Raw genomic sequence first — 24147 nt, 5'->3', positions numbered from 1 at the left:
GGAGGGGCTTTGGTGGGTCCTGGGGAGGTTAGGAAGGGATCAAGAGGGAGGTTTCAGGGGATCCTGAGTGGGCTGGAAGCGACCGGGAGGGTGCTTGAAGGGGCTTGGATACCTGTGAGAGTTTTTGGGGGGTCCTGACCCCTGCGGACGCACCAGAGATGCTGCTGGATGCTGCCGCAGCAAGATGCTGTCAGGAACTGGAGACTCCGAGTTCGGCTTTTTCTTCCTGGCTCTGGTGCTCAGCTTCTACCTGTGCAGGAAAGTCAGGGGTGTCCCGGGGGTCGTGTCCTCCCTCCCCCAGTGTGTGGGTGCTCCCCTGGGGCCCCCAGTCAGGTGTCATCCCCTTTTCTCTGCCCACAGAGCTCCTGAGCCGCCGGCGGCCGCAGCCCCTCCCTGTGGTCTTGGGCCCGGCCGGGACCCCCGCTCCATCCCCACGCTCATTTTGGGGGGGGGGTCGAGTGTCCCCCAGCCCTGCTGTCACTCTGCCCCTGCCCCCCTGCTCCCAGTGTTCCCAGTAAAGCTTCCCAGTTAAACCCAGCCCAGTTCCTGGGGGCACTGGGGAGGGACTTGGGGGGACCCCACGGCGGGGCCGGCCCTGGGCAGGGAGGGCGGGTCCAGGTGGGGAACACTGCCTGCTGCGGGTCTGCCCGGCAACTGGTGAGTCATCAGCCCCGCTCTCGCTGATTGGCTGACTCTTCTCCACCGCGTTCTCTCATTGGCTGAGGAGAGGCCCGGCAGTGCAGAGAAGGAACGGGAGAGATCCCGCCCCGAGCACCGGCACGGGGACAACAGACCCGGCCTGGGCACAGGGAGGGAATTTATTACCAACCAAACCACGGCAGCACCAGGAGAAGGGAAAGAAATCCCTCCAGCACCTTCCCCCACCCAACGGGGATAACCCACAACAGGGTTATCCACCATGGAGAGACGGGGACATACGAGTTTAGACCAAAGCCAATTTTATTGAGTGTACCAGGTGTTTATACAGGGATTTACTTGTATGGTGATTATAGAGGGCTCTGTTTTTGGTAACAATTTCCCATTGGTTACACATTCTTCGAGACATCCAGTAACCTGGGAACATTTATCTTATCACAAAGACTCACACCATTTTTTCTGGTCACTTCTTGCCCAGGGAGACTGAAACTGTGTCTGTGTCTCCCACAGTTTCTGCTCAGTCAGGCCTCAGATATCGTGCCTCTTTATCAGCTCCATTGCTTTACTCTCTGTTTTATTCCCCATACGGGGGCACCAGGGCTCTGCCCAACGCGGGTCACTGGGGATCATCCAGCCCGGATCCTCCCATGGGGGATGGAGCTGCAGCAGCACACCAAGCTCTCCCCTCACTCCAAGCTCTTCCCTCACTCTCTTCCCTCACTCCAAGCTCTTCCCACACTCGGGGCACTCACAGGACTTCCTTTAGTGATGCCTCCGTTGGTGTCTGATCAACTTTGAGCTCATGGAGAAGCTCTTCCCACACTTCCCACACTCGTAGGGCCTCTCCCCGGTGTGGATGCGCCGGTGCACGGTGAGGCTGGAGTTGTGCTTGAAGCCCTTCCCGCAGTCAGGGCAGTGGAAGGGCCTCTCCTCGGTGTGAATCTGCTCATGTCTGAGGAGATGGGAGCTGGTCTGAAACCTCTTCCCACACTGGGGACACTCGTAGGGCCTCTTCCCAGCGTGGATGCGCTGGTGTGTTCTCAGGCCTGAGCTCCTCCCAAAGCTCTTCCCACATTCCAAGCACTCATAGGGCCGTTCCCCGGTGTGGATCACCTGGTGCACCATCAGGCCAGACATGTCTTTGAAGCCCTTCCCACATTTCCCACACTCGTAGGGCCTCTCCCCAGTGTGGATGCGCCGGTGCACAGTGAGATTGGAGTTGTGCTGAAAGCCCTTCCCGCAGTCAGGGCAGCGGTAGGGCCTCTCCTCTGTGTGAATCCGCTCATGTACGAGGAGATGGGAGCTTCTCTGAAACCTCTTCCCACACTGGGGACACTCGTAGGGCCTCTCACCAGTGTGGATCCTCTGGTGCTCGATCAGGTTGGAGCTCCGGCTGAAACCCTTCCCACATTCCAAGCACTTGTGGGACTTCTCCCTGTCATGAGGCTTCTCCACCAGCTCCGAGCTCCGGCTGGATCTCTGCCCGCCTTCCTGGCTCAGGGGGGCTCTTTCCTCCCCGCAGCTCCCTGGGCTGGGTTTGCAGCTCCTCCTCCTGCAGCATCTCCGGGGCTTTTCCTCCTCCTCCATCCAGCCAAGCCCTGGCAATGACAAATCCTGGTTTGAGGGAAAAACAAGAGAAGAGCTCCTTGGACTGGAGGTTCCTCCTTGCCCAAGTTCATCTCAGGAAGTCATTGGGAATCTTGTGTCTGTAAGAACCTCCAAAGCACCAAGATTCAGACCAAAAATCCCACAAACTTCAAGACACAAATCAAAAACTCCCCGAACATCACAAGTCAGCAAAAACCTCCTTCAAAAGATAAAGATTCAGCTGCCACATAAAACCAAAGCACCAACATTTAACCCAAGAAAGCTCAGAAACACCAAGATTCACCCCCTGAAAATCATGAATCCCCCTCCACAGTCACCTGCTGCATGTGGGGGGAGCAGCACTCCTGGGGCTGGGGGAAGGCTGCAGACACAGGGAGGGGTGGAACCTTCTGCTGCTTCCTCTTTCTGCTCCTTCTCCTCCTCCTCCTGTGTCTCTCCTCTTCCTCCTGCTATTCCTCCTTCTCCTGCACAATCCCACCCTCTCCTGCCACCTGAATCGTTTGACCATTCTGTTCCTCAAGCCTGCTTCTCCTTCCCTTCTCCTCCTGCCCCCAGGCCCAGCACCCACTGCCGGCTCCCTCTTCCCCCCAGCCCCACAGCATCCCAGCGCAGGGGCAGGGATGGAGCTGGGGCAGGTCGGGCTGGGGCAGCGCTGGGCTCTCGGCCGCTCCCGCCCGCACTCGGTCCCCACTGCAGCCGCTCCCGCCAGGACAGCGCGGGGGGGCCCGGCCTTGGCGCTGCCCCACTCCCACCTCCCCAAATTCCCCTCGCGGGGCCATGGGGCCGAGGGGGGGCGCAGGTGGGTCCAGGTGGGGAATGCTGAGATAATTTCAAGAGTGGGTCCCCAAGAAGAAGAATTGGAATTTGTGGTAGACACAGGGGCAAAAAGAACCTTTATGTTAAATATTCCAAAAGGTTATAGTGTAAGCAAAGATACTGTAAAAGTAACAGGACCAAAAGGAGAGAGTTTCACAGTACCCATTATTAAAAATGTGGCAATAGAGGGAGAAACTAGATTTTGGATGAGGGATGTTTTCTTGGTCCCAGGGGCAGGTAGCAATTTATTGGGACGAGATTTACAAGTGAAATTAGGAATAGGGGTTGTTCCAGAAGATGGGAAGATGACAGCTAGACTTTTAAAACTAGGCCAGGAGGATGGAAGAAGAATTAACAAGGAAGTTTGGGCTGGGGAGGGAAATAGGGGAAGATTAAATATTGACCCCATAAAGATTACAACTGAGGAAAAACAAATTGTCCCATATGTGTACGGCAGTATCCTGTATCTTTAGAAGGACGGGAATGTTTAAAGCCAGTAATAGAAGGACTAACAAAGGATGGGACATTAGAACCTTGTATGTCTCCCCATAATACCCCAATACTCCCAGTAAAGAAGCCTGACGTGAGCTATAGACTGGTACAAGCCTTAAGGGAGGTTAACAAAAGAACTCAGACCCACTATCCAGTGGTACCAAATCCTTATACTCTTTTCAGTAAAAGTTCCTCCCCAGCATCAGTGGTTTAGTGCAGTAGACCTTAAAGATGCCTTTTGGGCTTGCCCATTAGCCCAGGAGAGCAAGTTATCTTTGCTTTTGAATGGAAGGACCCACTAACTGGAGAAAACAGCAATTAAGATGGACAAAACTACCACAGGGGCTTACAGAATCCCCAAACTTATTTGGACAAGATTTAGAAACAATACTACAAACTTTCCCCACTCCCCCTGAAATACAAATTATCCAATAAGTGGATAATCTTTTACTTTCTGGGGAAGCTGAAGCTGGAGAGGCTACTATAAAGCTTTTGAATTTTCTTGGGGAAAAAAGATTAAGGGTATCAAAAGGGAAGCTGCAATTTGTAGAATCAGAGGTAAAATATCTTGGACACTTGCTTAGTAAGGGTAGTTGGAAGCTCAACCCAGACTGAAACACAGGGATTCTATCCCTTCCCCCTCCCTCTTCAAAGGGGGAAATCAGAAAGATACTCAGATTATTGGGATATTATAGATTATGGATTGAAGGATATACACAGGCAGTAAAATTTTTGAATAAAAAAAACTGACAGAGGGAGATGATATAAAATGGATCAAAAAGGGTAATGAAAAATTAAGAAAAAAGAAGTTAAAACTAGCCCCAATATCAACTTTAAGCTTACCTTCACTGGCAAAACCCTTTCATTTGTATGTAAATGAAAAAAAGGGGGTAGCTCATAGGGTTTTGTTTCAAGAGTGGGGAGGAGTAAAGAGACCCATGGCTTATTTATCAAAGATGTGGGATCCAGTAAATCAAGGCTGGCCAGTGTGTATTCAAGCTATAGCAGCTACTGCAATCCTGGTAGAGGAAAGCCATAAACTGACTTCTAGAGGTAAATTAATTGTGTGCACACCTCATGCAGTACTAAATTTCTTCCAATTTGCATTGTGATTTTTATCTTGAAATACATAACTTACTGTACTCTAGGATTGAAAAACTAGTTTACAGCTGTGACATAGCAAAACCTGCTATTAATTTGAGTCAACGCAGGCTGTTCAATCAAGTGTTCTCAGTGTGTAAAGTTAAACTACAGGCAACACCAGCTGCTTGGTAGGTCAATGAGAAACAATTTTCCTTCCAACCAGTTCTTTTTTCATGTACCCAAATGTGTTTTGCTTTCTTCGTTTTTTTGTTTTGTTTGTTTGCTAGTTTTTCTGGAAGTGCTAACTACTTGCAGTGTATCTAGAACAGCAAATAAAATTGTGCATACAAAACACTTGTAAAAAAATAGGGCTCATTTTTTCCCAGAATGGGAGGTGGCTACATATAGAAAAGGGAAACCTACAAAGCTAGATGAAGAAAAAATTCAGTATCTTCTAATGTAAACTATTAATTTGTTACTTTCAGCATCACAGTAGGTGTGTGACACACACATATGAAAAAGATGGTGAGGGAGATCTCTGTTTACTACAGTTTCCTATTTCTTGAATGAGTTAGAGAGCTATGAAGCAATTGAGATTCCTTGTGTGGATTGCCCAGGCCTGCAGGGAGGGCTGGGCCATGGTTCCCTCTGTGCTGCAGGCAGCCCTGCAGCGTGGCAGCAGTGGCTTGCCTCTGGTGAGTTTGCAGGCAAGGTGCTCCAGCACTGCAGTGCTCAGGGGCAGTTTCCTATTTTGACATCAAAGCTTAAATTCAGGAGTGCCTCTTCCCATCCAGTTATTGTTTGTACTGTAAGAACCTCTTCAGAGAGTGTCTCCTGGCAGTCAAAAAGAGAGTATTGCAGAGATAAATTCCTTACTTGCTGTCTCCCCCACTGTATCCACATTTTGTCTATTCCCTCTTCAAATTATAGATTTGTAAGACTCATGCTCTGTGTCCTCAGATGCCCTTCCCAAATCAAACCTTGGCTTCTTTGCAAATTATATTGCACTAACAAGCATTGCCTTAAATTTTTTTATTGCAGGCAAGATCACTTCAGAAGTAAGTTGTTGTTTACCTTGTTCCTACAACGCTTTCAAGCTTGTGAATGGAAAATTGTGACAGCAAAATAAGTCTTTAGTTTTAGCACTGTCAGCTCTGGGTAGCTGGTAGCCCTTGGTGGAGGGTGCTGTGAATTACACGCCTGCAGAACACACATAACAAAAGTAATTAAATTTGTAAGGAAGTTGAAAAAGGAGGGAGAGGTGATTGGCAGACTCACCTCTCCAGGATGTAGGACTAATGTTAGAAAGTGGACTGATATTGGAATGTGGATGTTGAAATGTGAAGAGAGAAAAAAAGGGCGAAACAGAGAGAAAGGGAGAAGAGAGAAGAAGAGAGAAAAAGAGAAAGAGAGAGAAAGGGAAAGAGAGAGAAAGAGAAAGAGCGAAATACACCCCAAAATCCCCATACCGTCGCTATTTGTAAGTTCTCCCCCATTCCTGCTAGACAGAGTGACAACAAGGGGAGGGGAGTGAGGAAGTACAGTCAAAGGCAAAGCTGTGAAAAAGAGGGAGAGCTGGACCACCAATAGAGATAAGATCAAAGCAGAGATAGCTGACTCTCACAATGTGCTTTATTTTCTTAAACAAGACTTCTTTTTTTTCCTTCTGATTTTTGTTAAGTAAAGGAGGCTTTTGTTCTGAAGAATGGGTCTGTAAGACTAAAACAGTTGGATGTTGCCTAAAAAGCAAAAAACTAAGAGATGTGATACATCTTGTGTTAAATTTGGGCTAGTCTTTTTTTATTTAACTAATTATAGCTCACAAGAAGAAGAATTGGCCTCTGCAGCAATTAGCACAGCTGGATACAAGAAGAAGAAGCAGCTACAGAAAAAGTTTTTAGTTAAACCCAGAAAGTTTTGAAGAAAACTAATGGTGAAAGTTAATGCAGTATTGTTTTTCTTTTAACACTGTGTTATTAAGAAGTCCTTTCCAGGTACTACTAAAGCAGCAATCCCAACCATGGAAAAGAGGGTGAATTCATGCCAGCAAAATAAAAGAATTGGTGAAGAAACGTGAGGAATGGACTATCACATCTAAACCGGGTGATACCAAATTGACTTTCAACCAGGACTGGGTGGTAATGGTTTGGGAAGACCCAAATGACCCAAGGCAGGTACAAAGAATAACACCTAACTGAGAAATAAGGCAAAGCTTGCATCACTGGTTCTAAGCCCTGCCTGAATAAGCCCTGAGACGCCTCCGACACCTCCTTGGCAGAGGAACACTGCCACTTCAAACAGGAGGATCGGGAGTGTTTGAGTCAAAGAGTTCTGATAGTCTGGCCTTAGCCTGTGGCTTGTACAGGCAAGAAGGGAAATTGCCATTAATACTATGCTGTATACTTTATTTGATTCATCCCCATATTGGACATGGCAGCTGGGTTATAAGTGAATGGTTAAATTATGAGAATAATTGGCATTGTAGCTCACAAAATCTATGTTCTCGTGGCAAGAAGTATTGAGTATTGAATCAATCCCCTATACAGAAAGACCTCAAAAACTGAAGTAATAAATTGCTTTTGTAGATGGGATTTATGAGTGCCTGTGGACTGAGAGATACCTGAGGAATGGTGGAAAACCACAGTGAAAAGGTGTCAAAAACAATTTGCCTGGAAATGAGTAAAAAAGGAGTGACAAGGGAAACAGAGGGCAAGCCTGGATTGAGCACTGTACTCACCAGCGAGAAGATCACACGTACCTGCTGTGGGCAGCAGCCCCACAGGCAGGGGAGGTGGGGGTATAAGCCATGCCAGACCTCTGTCATTCCTGTTTCTGTCTCTCATTTGTTGTCTTTTCCCTTCTGAGATAGCAGCAAGATCGTGTCACAAATGCTACAGAAAGTATCACATGGAAAGAAACCAAAGTTCCTTTTTGTCACACACACCCATGTCAACAGCCACTGTTATAACCCATCCAAATTAAGTACCTGCAGGAAAAAGGGGGAAAATTATCACATTACGAAGAATTTAGGAAAAAGTAGTAATACTTGGGGCATGGAATGTCCAAAAGGAGAGAGATGGATTTGTTTTACATTTGATCTTAGAAATATAGTCCAAGATTCGGTAAAGAGACAATTAGTAAAAAAAAAGGTAAAACAAGCACAGCAGTCTAGCTCTGTATTAACCCCAAATTATATCCTCAGTCATATTAAATGACTCCAAGCAGTTATAGAGAAGATAATAAACAAAGCTGCTCAGGCATTGGAATTAATATTGAGTCTGCAAAGCCAAACATCACCTGCAGTGCATTAAAATAGGTTGGCTTTACGCTATTTATTGGCTAAAGAATGGGGTGTACAGATTGTTGAAAATAGATGGCAATGAGGATGTCATCCTGGAAAAAACAAAGGATATCAGAAAAAAATTATGACCCAGGTATCAGTCCAAAAATGGGAAAATAACGTTAAAAACTAGCAGGTGGGGTAATGTATTGAGAATGGGATGGTGGAAGAAATTAGGATTCTTCCTTTTATGTGTTACAAGTGCTTTGATATTTCTTCTTTGTTTAATCCCATGTTTTATTTGATTACCAACAGAGTCCAAAGAATGCAAGAGGACAGGAAATATTCTTTATAAATCATTTGGCTTGAGCAGTAAGAGGTGGGATTGTGAAAAATGCATATTTATGATTGGCTTTTCGCAAATGTTACAATGAATATTATATGTGTCATGTTAGAAAGTTATGCTGTATTAATTCCCTTACGTATTGTGTTAAGTGTAGTTTTAGGTTACAACATTATGTTAAAATAGAGATTATGTATGTGGGGGGAGTTTTCTTTTTAGGAATGAGATGCTCCCTTCGAAGAACACCTAAATCTCCCAAAGGAGAGGAATTTATGGCTTCTGGTCAGAAGAAGCTAATTTCTTCAGGCCTTGCTCAGACTTGAAGACGCCAGGGGATTAAAGGGAACAGTTGACATACAACAGAGTTTCTTGTTTAGAACAGAATGTATGCATAACCATGAAGGATGTATGAATATGCAACAAGTGTCTTGGTTTAAGGGTGATTCCTTTGTTCACAAGTCAAGCTTTTCTTGACTTAGTGTCGGAGAGCATCTGGACATCCGTAATTCTTTGCTCTTTTTGTCTTGTAATTGTCCTAACTCTAATTGTATTATTATTTTTATAACCATTTTATTACTATTAAACTTTTAAAATTTTAAAAACCAAGTGATTAGAGTTTTTCAAAATTTTCAAAACTAGATGAGATTTAAAGGTGACCCTTTAACTCATAAGCAATAAATAGATGATTTGAAGGGAAAAAAAAAAAAGCAGAAGATTGTGTGTGTGGGGGGGGGGGGCACAACTGAGGCTGCTGAAGGCTGCTGTGGAAGAGAAGCTGCATTCCAGGCACCCAGGAGGAGCTTCAGAAATGCAAATTAACACTGCCAGGGCAAACTGGGGACAATGTACCTGGCTCTTCTTGCCTGGGGCAGGAATTGGCTGATTCCCTCTGCCCCTCACCCCAAGCTCTGCCTGCTTGCACAGATGGAATCTGCACAGCTGAAGGCAGAGCCCATGCTGAGGATCTCTGACTCTGCAACAGAAATGGCTGAAGCTGCAAAGGGAAACAGCAAATGGAGAATGTTGGGAAAACTTCACTAAAATAAGGGGGGATCATCCCTCTGCCCACTCCAACATCTGCTGTCCCTGTCTGTGCTGTACAGGGTGTATCAGAGCACTGGGGGTTTTGCTAGAACAAGTTTAGGGAAATCAGCTGGAATTCAAGTATATGATGAAGGAGTAAGAAAAAAATGGTCAATTGATGCAGCCCCAGCTTGAGGGAGCGCCCAAACATGGGGAAAAGATGAATGGCCACCAGAACAAATCCTACAACACCATGGACCAGCCCCTGGGAACCAAAATGATTTTGTGAAAAATGCATGTTATATGGCTCTGTGCAGATAGTTACTACATGTATTATGTTATAATGATAACTTGTGCTGTATTAACATTTTAATAGTATGGTAAACATAGCTTTGTAGATAAAATGAAGCTTTAGTAGTTAAAAGAGAAAATATGCATGGGGGGGGGGGGGTGGTTAAGGAATGAGAACACCTAAATTCACTCAAGGAACACCTAAATTCTCCAGAGAAGAGCAATTTATGGATTTCTTACTAGAAGAAGTTAATTTCTTCAGGCCATGCTCAGACTGGAGGATGCCGTGGGGATTAAAAAAAACAGCTGACATACAACAGACAGAGTTACTTGTTTTAAATAAAATGTATGCATAACCATGAAGGATATATGAATATGCAACAGTGTATTTTTTTAGGGGCGATTCCTTTATTCACAAGGTATGCTTGTTGTGGCTTAAATGCCCAAGAGAGCATCCAGACATCTGTAAGTCTTTGCTTTTTAATGTCTTGCAATTGTCCTAACTCTAAATTTTTATTAGTCTAATTGTATTCCTACTTTTATAACCATTTTACTAGTATTAAACTTCTAACATTTTAAAAACCAAGTGATTGGCGTTTCTCACAAAATCAAATAAGGAGACAGAGAACCCATTTATCATTTCAATGGCATCATTAGATTACAAGCTGTCCTCAGAATAAGAACCAACCAGACAGCTCCAGCTCCTGACCTTCCTGCCGACCAAGCCACTGAAATGAGGAACACAACATTTCACCAGGGAATGGGATCAGATTATCTGTGAGCAGAAAAAACAGGAGTTTGTGGAAAACTAAATCACTCAAACTCCTGTTGGCAAAGAGATGACAAAGGAAAAGTGCTGAAAAAGATAAGAAAGGAAATAGGAGAGCAGTTTATGTATTGGTCCAAACATGGAAAGGATGGATATAGGACACAGTTTCGTGGCTCCCTGGCACACCAGGGGTCAAACGAATGCTGCTTCTCCTCTTCTGTGCTGCAGCAACTCTCATCTTTTTACCATGCTCCACACCTTGGCAGTGCAGCTCATCCAGCAGCTGAGCCAGGGCATGCAGGTGGCAGCCAGGCTTCCTGATCCACAAACGGCTACAAAAGGACAGGGAATGAGGGCACCGAGAATAATCCCAAAACCAAAGAGGACCCGGGAAGGACAAAACTGAGTCAAGGAGTGAATCTGCCTGGACATAGGGCCGGGCACTTGTAGATAAGGAAGTAACAGGAGAAACCATCAGTTCCAATAAATGTTACAAATTGACCCAGACGGCTGCTCAAAGTCCAGCTCCATTCCCGAACTTCGAGGAGAAGAACAAAGACTTAACAGAGCCATGAATATCGGCTGTTATACAAAAGGAGGGTGCACATTAACGAGGACAGGCAGCAGGCGCATCGGGAAGTCGGAACCTTCCAAGGAACTCAGCCGGTGGGCAAAGGCAGAGGGAGATCGGCCGGGAAAATGAGGATAAAAAGGAGGCTGCGGACTACAGCCACGGCAGAGAGCGCACGGCAAATGCCCCACGGCCTCTGCCCCTGCTCGGCAATAAAGTCACTTTGACAGGACTCCTCGCTCTCCCCGGGCACACGAACCTCCGGCGACGGGAATTTCCCCGCCCGCTCCCGGCCGCGGGGCAGCCCCTCTGTCCTACCCACAGCAGCCGGGCCGAGCCAGCGCTGCTCCGGCAGCGGCTCCTGCCCGGCCCCGGCGGGAAGGAGACCGCGGGCAGCCGCTCCCGCAGCGCCCTCGGCCCGGGGCCGGCACGGGCCGGACACGGCACCGGCGAGCCGCCGGAGCCCCCTGCCGCCCCCTCCGCCCGCAGCCGGCCCCGAGCCCCCGCAGAGCCCAGCGCGGCTCCCACCTGCGCCGGGGCCGCCTCCGAGCTCCGCCGCCGCCGCCTCACCGCGCTCCGGCCGCTGCCGCCGCTGCCGGGCCCGCACAGCCGCTCGGCCAATGGCGGCGCTGCGCGGCCACGGCCGCCCTCAGCCCGCCGCCGGGGCCGCGCCGCGCCCCGCTCCCACCAATCAGCGCGCCGCGACCGCGACTGACGGCACCGGCGGCCAATGGCAGCGAGCTCGGGGCGGGCTCTGCGCACGGCCCCGCCTCGCCCCGCGCTCTCGGCGCCCCCGGGCTGCGTGAGGGGAAAGCCGGAGATGAGGAACAGCCCCGGCACGGGCCCGGGCCGAGCCGGGATTGAGCTGCCCACACAAACAAACTTCTCCGCGCCTCCCGCCACGGCTTTCCCGGCCCTGCGCCTCCCGTGCCTCCGCCTCTGCGGGAAGCCCAGGAGCCTCACTTCTCCTGCCCCTCGTTAGCGCATCAGTGCTTCGCTTTGATTTCCCCCGAAAAGGGAAACCTGCCCCAAGCCCTGTGGGTGGGTGGGGCAGGGGAGAGATTTCTGTCAGAAAACTCCAAAGACGCGGAGCAGGAGCAGGAGAAGTCAGTGCAGAGCCTTAAATGCAGCTTTCCCCACGCCTCCCTGCTCCCAGCTGCACCTCCTCCCCCGGCAGGGCAGGAGACAGGGAATGGGGCCATGCTCAGCTCATCCCCCGGGGCTTCTCCCTCTGCTCAGGGACAGGAGTCGTTCCCTGCTGCACCCTGCGCTCTCTCCCGGCCGAGACTTCTCCAGGAACTTCTCGGAGCGGAGTCCATCCCCTGGGCACAGCCCCCTCCGAGTGCTGCAGCGTGGGTCACTGTGCCACGGGCTCAGTCCTGCCAGGACAGGCTGCTCCAGCGGGGCCCCTCTGCCCGCGGGCTCACAGCCTCCTCTCAGGCATCGCCGAGCTCCAGCCCGGCTCCTGCAGGGGCTGCAGGGGATCTCTGCATCCCCCTGGACCTGCAGGGGATCTCTGCATCCCCATGGACCTGCGGGGGATCTCTGCATCCCCATGGACCTGCGGGGGATCTCTGCAGCCCCATGGACCTGCAGGGGGATCTCCGCAGCCCCATTGAGATAAGTGGAAGATCATTTGTTCACTGAAGCAAGACTGCGGTATGCTTGCTTACCTTGGTTTGCATAAGAATGTACTGGTGTGTCTTTAAAATGCTTATTTGCTTACAAGGTGATAAGGAGGTTGAGATTAAAGTCCTGGGTGTGTGTATCTGGTCTGCTTGCTGTATCTCAAAAGAAGAGACTTAGAAGCTATCACAACGACCAGACTCAGACTATATCTGGAGAGTCACGCCTGCAAGGAGAAGGGGGGGGATAAAAGGAAGGTTGGGACAGAACATTTTTGCGCGCCGTTGGTGGAGCAGGAGACTCCCCGGCCGCCCAGCGCTGTGCTTTGCCTGCCTTACTCGCTTGCTATTTTAAATAAAATTGCTTTATTGAATTAAGACACTTCAAATTGTCGTGTCACAATTTATAACACCATTGTAATATATGTTATGGAATAATTCGTGCTTATGAAAAATATGCATCAAGTCAGTTGTGCCTGTACAAAAAGATTCTTTAAGTTTTAAATGACCAGTGGCTGCAGCCGGGGCTGCAGAAACCACAGTTGGCAGAGAAAGAAAGACCTAATTTACAAATGAAAAAAGATGCCTCTGTGCAGAGATGGGCCCTTTCCGGGGACAATCCAGGAGACACCCAACGTTTAACCCCTGGTCTGCCGGGGAGCCAGGAAACCGTGTCCCATTCCCATCCTTTCCATGCTTGGACCAATACAGAAACTGCTTTCCTATTTCCTTTATTATCTTTTTCAACACTTTCCCCTTGTCATCTCTTTGCCAACATCAGTTTGAGTAATTTAGTTTTCCACAAACTGCTTTTTTTTCTGCTAACAGATAATCTGATCCTATCTCCTGGTGAAATGTTGTGTTCCTCATTTCAGTGGCTTGGTCGGCAGGAAGGTCAGGAGTTGGAGTTGTCTGGTTGGTTCTTATTCCGAGGACAGCTTGTGATCTAATGATGCCATTGAAATGATAAATTGTTTCTCTGTCTCCTGATAGGAATTTGTGAAAAATGCCAATTACTTGGTTTTTAGAATTTTAAAAGTTTAATAATATTAAAATGGTGAAATAAATAGGAATATAATTAGAGTGATAAAAATTTATAGTTAGGACAATTACAAGACAATAAAATGGAAAGAATATCTGAGGTCCAGATGCTCTCAGGCACTTAAGCCAAGAGGAATGTACCTTGTGAATGAAGGAATCACCCCTAAAACAATACACTGTTGCATATTCATATATGCTTCATGGCTATGCATGCATTATATTTGAAACAAAAAACTCTGTCTGTTGTATGTCAACTGTTTTCTTTAATCCCCACGGGGTCTTCCAGTCTGAGCAAGGCGTGAAGAAATCAGCTTCTTCTAATAAGAAAACCATAAATTGCTCTTCTCTGGAGAATTTGTGTGTTCCTTGAAGCGAGTATCTCATTCCTTAACCCCCCCCCACACACACACACACAGACATAGTTTCTTTTTTACTACTAAAGCTTAATTTTATCTAAAAAGCTACATTTACCATACTGTTATATGTAGCAGATATAATTGGTGCCGATTCTAATATGATATATGTGACATTGAATATTTGTTAATTTGTTAGAACACTCTAACACTCTACACGTTTGTATAAGGATTCCCCCCCACCCTCGCAGGTGAGACCGGGTGTATATTGGAAACTGATTTACAAGTAAGAAGGTGCGGCTCCCCAGGAGATGGGCCATGGCTGGGGAGATGCAGGAACCCCCGGTGCTGATCCTTGCCTGAAGGGCCCGAGATGGATATCATGGAAATCCTTGGGCAGACACAGGTGAATGCAGCCTTCCCTCCTGTAAATTTCATCAAGGGATTCAACAAACTCCAGACACTGAATTGTTCTCCCTCATCACCAAAAAAGAAAATCTTATTAACATGTGGACTCTGAAGAGAAGACTGACTGCCGATATCTTGGCCTCAGGCAGAATTTTCCCTATAAAAACCGCTTGTGCCAGGATGGAGGTGTGTGGGCTTAGAGGAAAACCTCTGCTGAGGCTGACTCCTTGTTGCACACCCAGGGCCGACCCCGGGCTCGGCTCTGTTCTTTCCTTGTGGCCTAGATAGAATTTGATTGCAAAATAAATATTTTATTTTTTCATATTAATTTGGCTGGACAAATTTTCATTTATAACAGTTGTAACACGTAAAAGGAAGAATCCCCATTTCTTCCACCATCCCATCCTCAATACATTACCCCACCAGTTAGTTTTTAACACTGTTTTCCCACTGTTTTCCCATTTCAGTTAGTTACAAAAATAAAAGCATTAGTTATTATTTCACAACTACAGCTACTTCTGCAAAAGTTAACATTCTAATGCACAACCCATGGCATCCACTTCAATATTTTGCAAAAGCCAAAACTAGTATGTATGTTTTTCACACTGTGCACAAACTAAACTATCAGCCATGAATGATGTTCTGAGGATATGAGCTACACAGGGGCCAGGGCATTGGCCACAAAAAGCTGACAAACTATACTACAGCAAAAGCAGTTAAAAGTGATTACAAACTGTACTGTATCAAAATCGTTGTGATTAAGAATAAGTTGCAGAAGTCAAGACATAAGAGCAAAAGCCACCAACTACATAGTTCTCTATAACAAACCCAGGGCAGGTGTTTCCCTTGCAGGGAGCACTGGGGCCTTCCCCGGGCCCCTTCTGCCCTCTGGCAGAGCCGGTGGCATTTTCCAGCACACGCAGTTTGTAACCAAGAGTCGGGTGCAGCCCAGAAGGCTCCGAGCGCCTCCTCCCAGGCTGACTCTGCAGATCCGAGGCTGCTCTGGGCTCTGCCAGGGCTCTGCTGGGGCTCAGCTCTGGGCCAGGCTGGGCCCGCTCTCCCCTCACATTGCTCCGGGCAGCCGAGTCACGGAGGGAGGAGGAAGGGACACCTCAAGGGAGTTGAGGCTTAAGAGAGTTTTTATTCAAAAAACTGCCATACCAAACAGGCTGTCATAAGAGCCGTAACAAACAGGCTGTCCTAACTACCATAACCAACTAGCACTGCTAACTACCATCACTAACTAGTTGTCCTCACTAACTACTGTAACTAACAGCTGTCCTCCAGTGCTTCATCTCCTCCGCTGCTCCCTCAGTTGTTTTGCTGCGGTGATCAGAGGGGTCAGGCTGGAGAGAGGCTTGGCTGATGATATAAATGGGTGCTGCCCAAAGGATAAAAAAGAAAGAAATGAACTGTTACTTTCCAGAGCAACTTCCTCACAGGCTCTGTTGCAACAGGACAAAGGGAAATGGTCTGAAACTCAGGAGAGGGAAGCAGGCTCAGGTTAGATCTAAGGCAGAATCTTTTTGCCAGGAGAGTGGGGAAACACTGACAGAAGGTGCCCAGGGATGTGGGAGGTGCCTCCTCCCTGGGAACATCCAAGCTCAGGCCAGGCAGGGCTCTGAGCACCGGACCTGCCTGAAGATGGCCCTGCTCCTTGTGGGGCACCAGGGGCAGATGCCCTCGAAAGGACCCTGCCAAGCCAAACCCGGCGAGGATTCTGCTTGCTTTGCGTGTGGAACGCAGCGAGGCTGGAGACTATCGGAGGGGCCCCAGCAGAAAACCCCTCCCTGGTGCTGCTGCTTCCCCTCAGCCGCTCGGCATTCACCTGCAGCAGCTCCTGGGCAGACCAGCGCTGCTCCTCGTCCGGCTCCAGGCTGCACTCGAGGAAGTCCCGCAGCAGAGCCGACAGGCGCCGGGGCTCCTGCAGCTGCGGGGTCCCGTTGTGCCGGATCAGAGCGCGAGCCTGCAGGAAAAGCAAACTCAGCGCTCTGCCAGCTTCCTTCCCACCCACAGGTGCTCACAGCGACCCCGGGTTCTCAGCCCCAGCTCCAGGGGCACTTTCCTCCCTGGCAGAGATGCTGCTCACAGCTCATTTTCCTATGCCAACCAAAAAACCCAAACCCTGGTGCTGCCACAGCCATTGGAAAGAGCTGATGCGCTTGCTTCACATTTTCAGGTCATCCTCAGAGCCAGAAGAGCTGCAACAGCATAAATCCCAAAGCAAATTGTTGCTGGAGACTGCAGAACATTTGTCTGTGTTGAGGCCCGAGTGCTCTGGGAATTCCCTTCCCCAGGTGCAGAAACCTCCAGCTGCTGCTCCCAGTGCAGGGTCACCCTGTGCTCACAGGGCTCTGCAGCCCCTGGAGAATTTGCCTCTTACCATGGCCCTCGTTTCCTTGAAGTAAGGAGGTTCTCCTTCCACCATCTCGATGGTCACAATGCCAAAGGACCAGATGTCCACCTTGGGGCCATAAGGAGAACTGGTCACAACTTCTGGGGCCATCCAGTGAGCAGTGCCCACCATGGAGCTGCGCCGGTCCTGCTCAGAGCTGAGCTGAGCACAGAGGCCAAAATCAGCTGAGGACAGAAACAAACACTGTCAAAGGCAGCTGGAATGAGGAAACCAAGCACCAAGACTCCCCACTCTCAGTCTGAGAATGCAGTAGTGAAGTGAGCTGGAAAAGTGCTCAGGGCTGTAGCCAAGGGAAGGTGGAACTGGACCCTTAAAGAAACCCTCAGCTTTCATGCAGTGGCTTTTACTGATTCCCTTGAAGCTTTAGATTCCAACTCCTGCCCCTCTGGCAGGGCCATACCCAGAGCAAAGCCACCCCTGGCACCCTGCTGCTCTCCGGAGCTCTCTGCAGGGGCAGCCGCTCTCAGCTGGCAGCAGGGGCCGGACAGTGCCCCCAGCAGCCCTCGTGGGGCTCTGGCCGGCACTGGGAAGCAGCCCCACAGCCGCACCCGGGAGCGCCGTGCCTGGCCAGGAACACCCACCCAGCTTGACAGAGCCGGCCATGCCCAGGAGGATGTTGGAGCTCTTCAGATCTCTGTGGATCACCCGGTTCGCATGGAGGAAATCCAGGCCCTGCAGGCACTGAGAGAGAACAAGAAACACCAGGACAAAAACCAATGGCCGGAATCTATCACACAAGAAAGGACAGTTCCGAATTCTGCCAGTAGCAGCTTTGCTGTGACAGGCCAGGAGTGCAGAGCAGACAGGCTCCAGGCAAACGGTTCAAGGCAAAGCTGAGAACAGCACATCAAATCCAGAACAGACAGAGAGTGCCACAACAGCAGGAAAGAGAGCAAGAACAGAGCAGAAGTGCAGCGATGCTGGCAGGCCGTTCACTGCAGAGGCTCTTTCTTCTCCAGCTCATGAAACCAACAAACAGAGCCCTGAGCATGGAGCCACTCCTGTTCTCACGCCTGTGTGGAAGGACCATCGTGTCCAAGGCCTGGCAGCCACAGGCAGGATCCCTCACCTCCCGACTGACAGCTGCCATCTCTCCTTCAGCCATGCGTGTCTGTCTGACAACGTCCTGCAAAGTTCCTCCATCCATGTATTCCATCACCAGCCAGAGATCTCCGTCAACAAGGAAGCTGGAAGAGAAAAGCAGTGACATGGAGACAAATGTGCAATGCTCAATTCCCCCATGGAAAAGCCTGGAGTGTAGTTTTGTTTCCAGGTCACTTGTCCATGAGGACAGAATCAGATGGAGAGACATTCCTGCCAGGCTGCAGAGTCCTTGGAATCTGCACAGTCTAAAGGAAGAGACACCTGTGAGAAAGGAGAGGCCTTAGATGGCAAGCAGGTGAAAAATGCAGTTTAGCAACAGCCCAGATCAGTGTGGAACCACAACACTGGCCCCCAGCTGGTTCAGCTTCTGAGCTCATCAGTTCCACCATTCCCTGCAGAACAAGGCAACACAACCCCCAGGGTTATCCAGGGGAGGAGGCCGTGCAGCACTTGGGACAAAAGCAATCAGAAACCTTTCAGAAAGTCCCTTCAGAAACAGGCAAGGCCAGTGAAAAATGGGCAAATGAGGCATTTGTGCAAACAAGGCCCTGGTTTTCCTGGCATCTGCAGCAATGCAAAAGGGCTGGGAAGAAGAAACCAAGGGAAATAATTTCTGCTGTGGTTTATCAGCACTTGTTGTAAGACACAGAAAACAGGGTCAGCTTGAAGGAAAAACCAAACCAAAGCAACCAAAGCACATGGAGGGAGCGAACTGCCAGGCTGCTGTTTTGGGAAGATACGGCTGGGTCAGGCATTTTCAAAACAGGCTACAGACTACGGGTGCCAGGAAAGGTTAAGGAAGGGCCCGTGCACAGGATGAGGCCTGGAGCACTCACCTGTCCAAAGAGTTGACAATGTTGGGGTTCTTCTTGTCCTTCAGGAGCAGGAGCTCATTCACAGCGCGTTCCCCGTTCTGCCCTCTGAGACTCATTTTCTTTATGGCCACCTGAGGGGACATTGCAGACCTTTAACTGGAGGAGTCTGTGGCAGGAGGCCACAGCCAACACGGGGCGAGGCTTTTTGGAGCGACGGAGCCGGGCTGTGCCAAACTGCCCTGGGATGGGCACCAGAGCTCAGCAAGGGCCACCCCCACAGCCCATTGCTCTGCTCGCTGGGGCTGCTTACAGGACACATGGCCAGAGACATTTGGCCTTGCAAGCCCTGCAGAAATGGCCCCTCAGCTGTCAGCCTCCAAGCTCTAACCACATTCTCTGCACCTACAGTCTTCTCAAATGGCCTCAACACTCTCATTATTATTCAAACACATTTTGCAAGCAGGAGGTAATTCTGGTTCTGTGAAAACAGAGCAAAACAGCCGGGAACCCTTTAGCAATTCAATGGGATTTGGTCATGATTTCAGATGCAGCTGCTTTGTTTGGGATTGCACAACAAAGCAAACACACACATCCATTGCTCAGGTGATCCCTGTCACAGGCTGTCACTGACCCCAGACCCAAACACAGCTGCAGGGTGTAGGAGAGAGCTTCGCCCTGGACATCCATCTTTTAATTTCTATCCCTCTCTCTCTGTGGACAGCTGAAGTGGAACTAAAGCCCCAAATTGAGCCCAAGCAGAATCTCTCCCTAATTAGGCCTTGAGGTACCTTTTGAAGATGAAAGGCAGGATGGAAAAACTGCTAAATAGTGTTCCTGTCTGAGGCTGGGGTGAAGATAAATTGGGCCTCAGTCTCCAGCCCTGATCCATTCACACTTTTAGATATGAAGAGCAAGCCAGCGTGTCCTGCTCTGACAGACACCGCTGCCCTCCTTGCATCCCTTTGGGCACTCCAGAAGGACCAAGTGTGTCCCAGCTGTGCTCTGCAGGCTGACACTGCTCTGCCTTCAGAGGAGCAGCCTGTGCAGGAAAGCTCTGCTGGCCCCCAGAGCTGCAGCCACAGCTCCCAGCAGAGGGGAGAGCCCTGCAGAGCTGCCAGACGTGCTGGGCGTGTTGGCACTGACCTCTCCTCCAGTGGCCCTGTCGAGTCCTTTGGAAACGGTTCCGAAAGCCCTGGAGACAAAACAGCAGAGAAGAAAGAAGCAGTGCTTGAGGCCCTGGGAGTGAAAGCTAACCCAGACAGGAGATCTCTGCTGCCTGCAGCGCTCACAAACACCTGGGTGCATCGACCCTTGCAACAACAGCGCAGCAGCCACCAGCCCTCTGCCATGCCAGGTGTGCAAGGGAAAACTGAGACCCAACACGAAGGAATTGGGCTGGAGCAAATCCCGAATGTCCACGCTGAATTGCTTTAGTTCAAAACCTGAGGTGAGCAATGGGTGTCTAAAGAACTGGAAAAGAATGCATTTCATCCTTTTCCATTTCCTGCCTAAGACCTGCAGGATCCACAAGGGCCCTGCCATCAGGCAGGTGATGCATTTTCCCCCAGAGTGCACCAGCTCTGTGTCTGTTCCTGAATGTATGGGCTCTACGAGTTGTGCTAGAATAGAGCACTCATTAGTTCATCTCTGGTTCCTGTTTCTAAACCTTTAGGTTGTTAATTCTGACCGGAAGATATTTTATGAAGCAAAATATTTGAAAGAAATCTCCTTGAGAGATGTTGTCTGACAGTCTCCAGATGGTGAGTGGCTCTTTTAGGCAATCCAGTTCCAGACACAGAAGATCTCCCAGGTCCTGCTCCTTGCTGCAGGCAGGACACTGCCAGCTTCAGGGGCCTGTGACGGCTCCTTCTGACCACAGTTCTCAATTCTGATCAGGACTGAGAGACAGCAGGATGGCACCCCAGTGTCTGAAGGTGTTTGGAGCTCTCCTGACTTCTCCCTTGATCCTGCACCAGCACAGCCCCTGGGCTGCTTGTGCAGAAGTAGCTGCCGTGCACTTACCCTTGGCCAATCTGCTCCACTTCCAGGTATTTCTCGGCAGGCTCCTCCACGCTCACGATGTTCCCTGAAAGAAACCACGTGGAAGAGGCTCCCTCCCAGAGCGAGACCCCGCCAGAGCAGAGCCAGAATGCAGCCCCACTCCCTGGGGCCGTGAGCCCCTTGGTCTCAGCTGGGGAAGGACAATAAATGCCCCTGTGACATTCAGCTGCAGAGCAACGCTGGCTGCAGCTGATGCCGAGACACACACACAGCCCCCTGCTCTGAACACAGGAACAGAGCAGACGTACTCAGCTGCACCAGGCACCACTCCCCTCTCCCCTCTGGCTGCAGGGCTGTGCTGCTGTCAGAACCTTCAGCCCAGGATCCCACAGCGGAGGGAGGTTCCGTGTCCTCTTCCCAAGCACAGGGAGGATCAGTGTCCTCTTCCCAACCACAGGGAGGTTCTGGATCCTCTTCCCAACCACAGGGAGGTTCTCCATCCTGTTCCCAAAATGCTGCAGGTTCGCCATCATCTTTCCAAGCCAGGGGATGTTCACTGTCCTCTTCCCATGCTGGGAGAAGTTCAGCCTCCTCTTCCCAAGGCACAGGATGTCCTCTGTCCTCATTCCACACCATGGGGGCTTGGCCATCCTCGTCCCGCACCAGGGGACATCCACTGCCCTCGTCCCACGCCGGGAGATGTCCACTGTACCTGTCCCACGCCGCGGGAGCCTCGCCGCTGTATTCCCACAGCGCGGGATGTTCGCCCTCGTCTCCCAGAGCAGCGGGAAGTTCACTGTCATCTCCCGGCACCGAGGGAAGTTCACCAGCGTCCCCCAGAACAGCGGGGAGCTCACCGCTATCTTCCTCCTCTTTGGCCTCCTCTTGGGAAGCAGAGGGAGCCAGAGGAGGGGCTGGTGCTGCTTTTGTGCCCTGTGGACAGATGGCAGCGTGAGGGACGGGAAATTCTATCTCAGTGATCACCTTATTTGCCTTCAGCTGCACATCCAGCTGCACAAAGCAGAAATTGGGTTTGGGGCTCTTCAAACTAACAATGGGCTAAAGTCGACATTGCTACTTATTGTTGGGAAAACGATATTCCACTGTGGCTAAAGCCAGCAAGCAATCCTCTGCCTGCAAAACCAGACCTGCAGCTCTTCAAAAGCTCAGCAGCAGAAAAGGAGAAATCTGCTGGGGATCCCTTTGCTGCTGCTGCTGCTGCTGCAAAGACTCTGACAGGAACTTTCCTTCAGCCTCCTAAGCTGGCACTCAGCTGCCACACGCCGAGCTCACAGCTTGCTGCACAATTCCAAACACCAAAGGTTCCTTTCCCACTCACCGGAGGAGGAGCTGCTCGGAATCCACGCATGAGGTGCCCTGCAACGGGAGAGGGAACATGAACCAGATGCTGTCAGGAAAAAACTGCCTGTCGTGGGAAATGCCACAGTGCAAGGCAACCCCGAGAGAGCATTTTGCTTTCCCAGCGTCCCTCCAGGAGCCACAGTCCCTTCCCACAGCAAGAGAACAGCACAAAATGCTGGGCTGGGTCAGTTCTTGGCTGGACAGGGAGTTCCCGGCTCTGCTGCCACAGACTCCCCGCTGGAGGGAACAGAACCCCCCAGGGCTCATTGCAAATGCTGTGCACGCCCCGCTGGCTGCACACATCCCCTTTTTCAGCTGCAGCTGCTGGCAGGAGCTCTCCCAAAGCAATGGTGCCTTCATGGCCATTTGGTTACAAAGTCAGCTCGGGTCCAGAGGAAGAACAGAAAGCACACAGCAAGCCCAAAGCCACAGCACCGAGGGAAAACCTCGACTTACGTGCCAAGTGGGTTAAAAAATACCCCGAATAAGCCACAGAGTACAGCGTGCAAACTGCAGCAGCCACGTGCTGGATCATTCTGGCTGCGCTGCACACGTCTGCAGACTGCAGCCCTGCAAGCACACAAGGACACCCGTCAGGGCTGGGCTGGTGCTGAGAATGCCTCGGGCAGGAGGATCCTCCGGCAAGGAGCAGTGCCCAGAGCCACTGGGGACACTGAGGCCTCCGTGTCCCACAGCCACGGGAGCACCTCGGGGACGTGGCAGTGCTCCTGTGACATCACAGCAGCAGCTCACGCAGAAACCGCCCGGAAGGTTCTCCTGGGTCACAAAGGAGCACAAAGAACCCTCCCAGGGCACAGCCTATTGCCCAAAGGCTCCAGGAGGAGCTCTGAAAATGCAGCAAACAGGGACACCCCATAGCCCAGCCTGAACACTGAGGAGGAACAAGGACGGGAGCACAGCAGAGGAAACAGGACCTTTAGTCACTGCTACTTCTGACTAAAGCCAGCAAGCCGTGTTCCCGCTGGGATCTTTGTTCTCGCTCTAAAAACAAGCAAGGTGCTCCACTCGAAATATACAGAAGGCAGGAACTGGGCAGGAGGTGGGATTAGGAAGGAGGAGGAGGAAGATGAGGATCAGGAGCAGGAAAAGGAGGAGAAACAGGAGGTTCCAGTGCCCCCTGAGGCCGCAGTACCCTTGGCCCCGGGACCATCGCCCCCAGCTCATCCTGCAGGTGAGAGGGGAGGGGGAGCTTGTCCCAAATATATCGAGGAGTCTCTGAGAGGGTTTTTTATTGGGGTGTGTTGGGAGCTTGCAGATTGTGGAATTGAGCCCCAGATGTTCGTCTGGGAGGCCCAAATAAACCCTGGGAGGTTTTTTTCTCTGTGTGTGTAGGTTTGGATCTTGCAGGACCCCAAAGCTGAGCCCCTTGGGGGATCTTTGGGAGTCCACGTGGCCATTGCCCAGTGTCACCAGGGGGAGGACATTGGTCCTGGGGACCCCCGGGGGAGCAGAGGAGGGGAACCCCTGGGACCCCCAGAGTGGGGAGAGCAGAGAGGGGCGATCCTGGAGCTGGGGGACCCCCGGCTGGCTGGAAAGGGGGGGAGCCTGGAGAGGAGGAACCCCTGGGACACCTGGGATCTCAGAGTAGAGCATCAGGGGAGAAGGGACCCCATGGAGCCCCAACAGCCCCTGGATCATCCCTAAGCAGGACACCTGAGAAGGGGGAACCCCTGGAGCCATTGGACCCCCATCATCCCAAGGAAAGGAAACCTCTGGAACCCCAAAAGTGGAGAGATCAGAAATAGGGAACTCCTGGGAGAGTTGTTTTGGGCTGAACCTTGATATTGTGGAGATTTTCATGGACACAAGAGTCCTGCTGAGTTCTAGGGATGGACTTGGGCAGGAGGAGCCTCCAGTCCAAGGCGCTCCCACCTTGGTTTTCCCCAAACCAGGATTTTTCATTCCCAGGGTGTGGCTGGATGGCAGAGGAGGAAAAGCCCCGGAGATGCTGCAGGAGGAGGAGCTGCAAACCCAGCCCAGGGAGCCAAGTGATTGGCGTTTTTCACAATTCTGGTAGCACAGGATGGTTTCTAACACCTCTCTGCCGGGGCCTGAGGAGAGTCAGGGT

General features: G+C 50.6%; 3 protein-coding genes across 3 annotated transcripts in view; 1 reads left to right on the top strand and 2 right to left on the bottom strand.

Moving 5' to 3' along the window:
* LOC144248803 (uncharacterized) overlaps positions 1-24147 on the top strand; it is a 1234558-nt gene that overhangs the window by 1196817 nt on the left and 13594 nt on the right.
* LOC146764059 (uncharacterized) lies at positions 945-11524 on the bottom strand. The gene is made up of 2 exons (XM_085565620.1): positions 11462-11524; positions 945-2255 (listed from the first exon to the last, which is right to left on the bottom strand). Exon 2 carries the CDS (start codon positions 2242-2244, stop codon positions 1420-1422), a length of 825 nt encoding a protein of 274 aa, XP_085421746.1. The 5' UTR covers positions 2245-2255; positions 11462-11524; the 3' UTR covers positions 945-1419.
* Positions 14973-24081, bottom strand: LOC146764058 (serine/threonine-protein kinase PAK 3-like; the record flags this gene model as incomplete). The annotated part of the gene is made up of 10 exons (XM_085565399.1): positions 14973-15741; positions 16189-16326; positions 16744-16940; positions 17358-17457; positions 17846-17963; positions 18717-18826; positions 19839-19887; positions 20718-20805; positions 20984-21634; positions 23958-24081. Coding segments are annotated over 10 exons (1665 nt in total), but the record flags the coding sequence as incomplete, so codon positions are not given.

This window comes from Lonchura striata, chromosome 36, assembly GCF_050655825.1.
Source record: "Lonchura striata isolate lonStrDom1 chromosome 36, ASM5065582v1, whole genome shotgun sequence".
NCBI lineage: Eukaryota > Metazoa > Chordata > Aves > Passeriformes > Estrildidae > Lonchura > Lonchura striata.
This window is presented reverse-complemented; position numbering and strand designations above follow the sequence as displayed.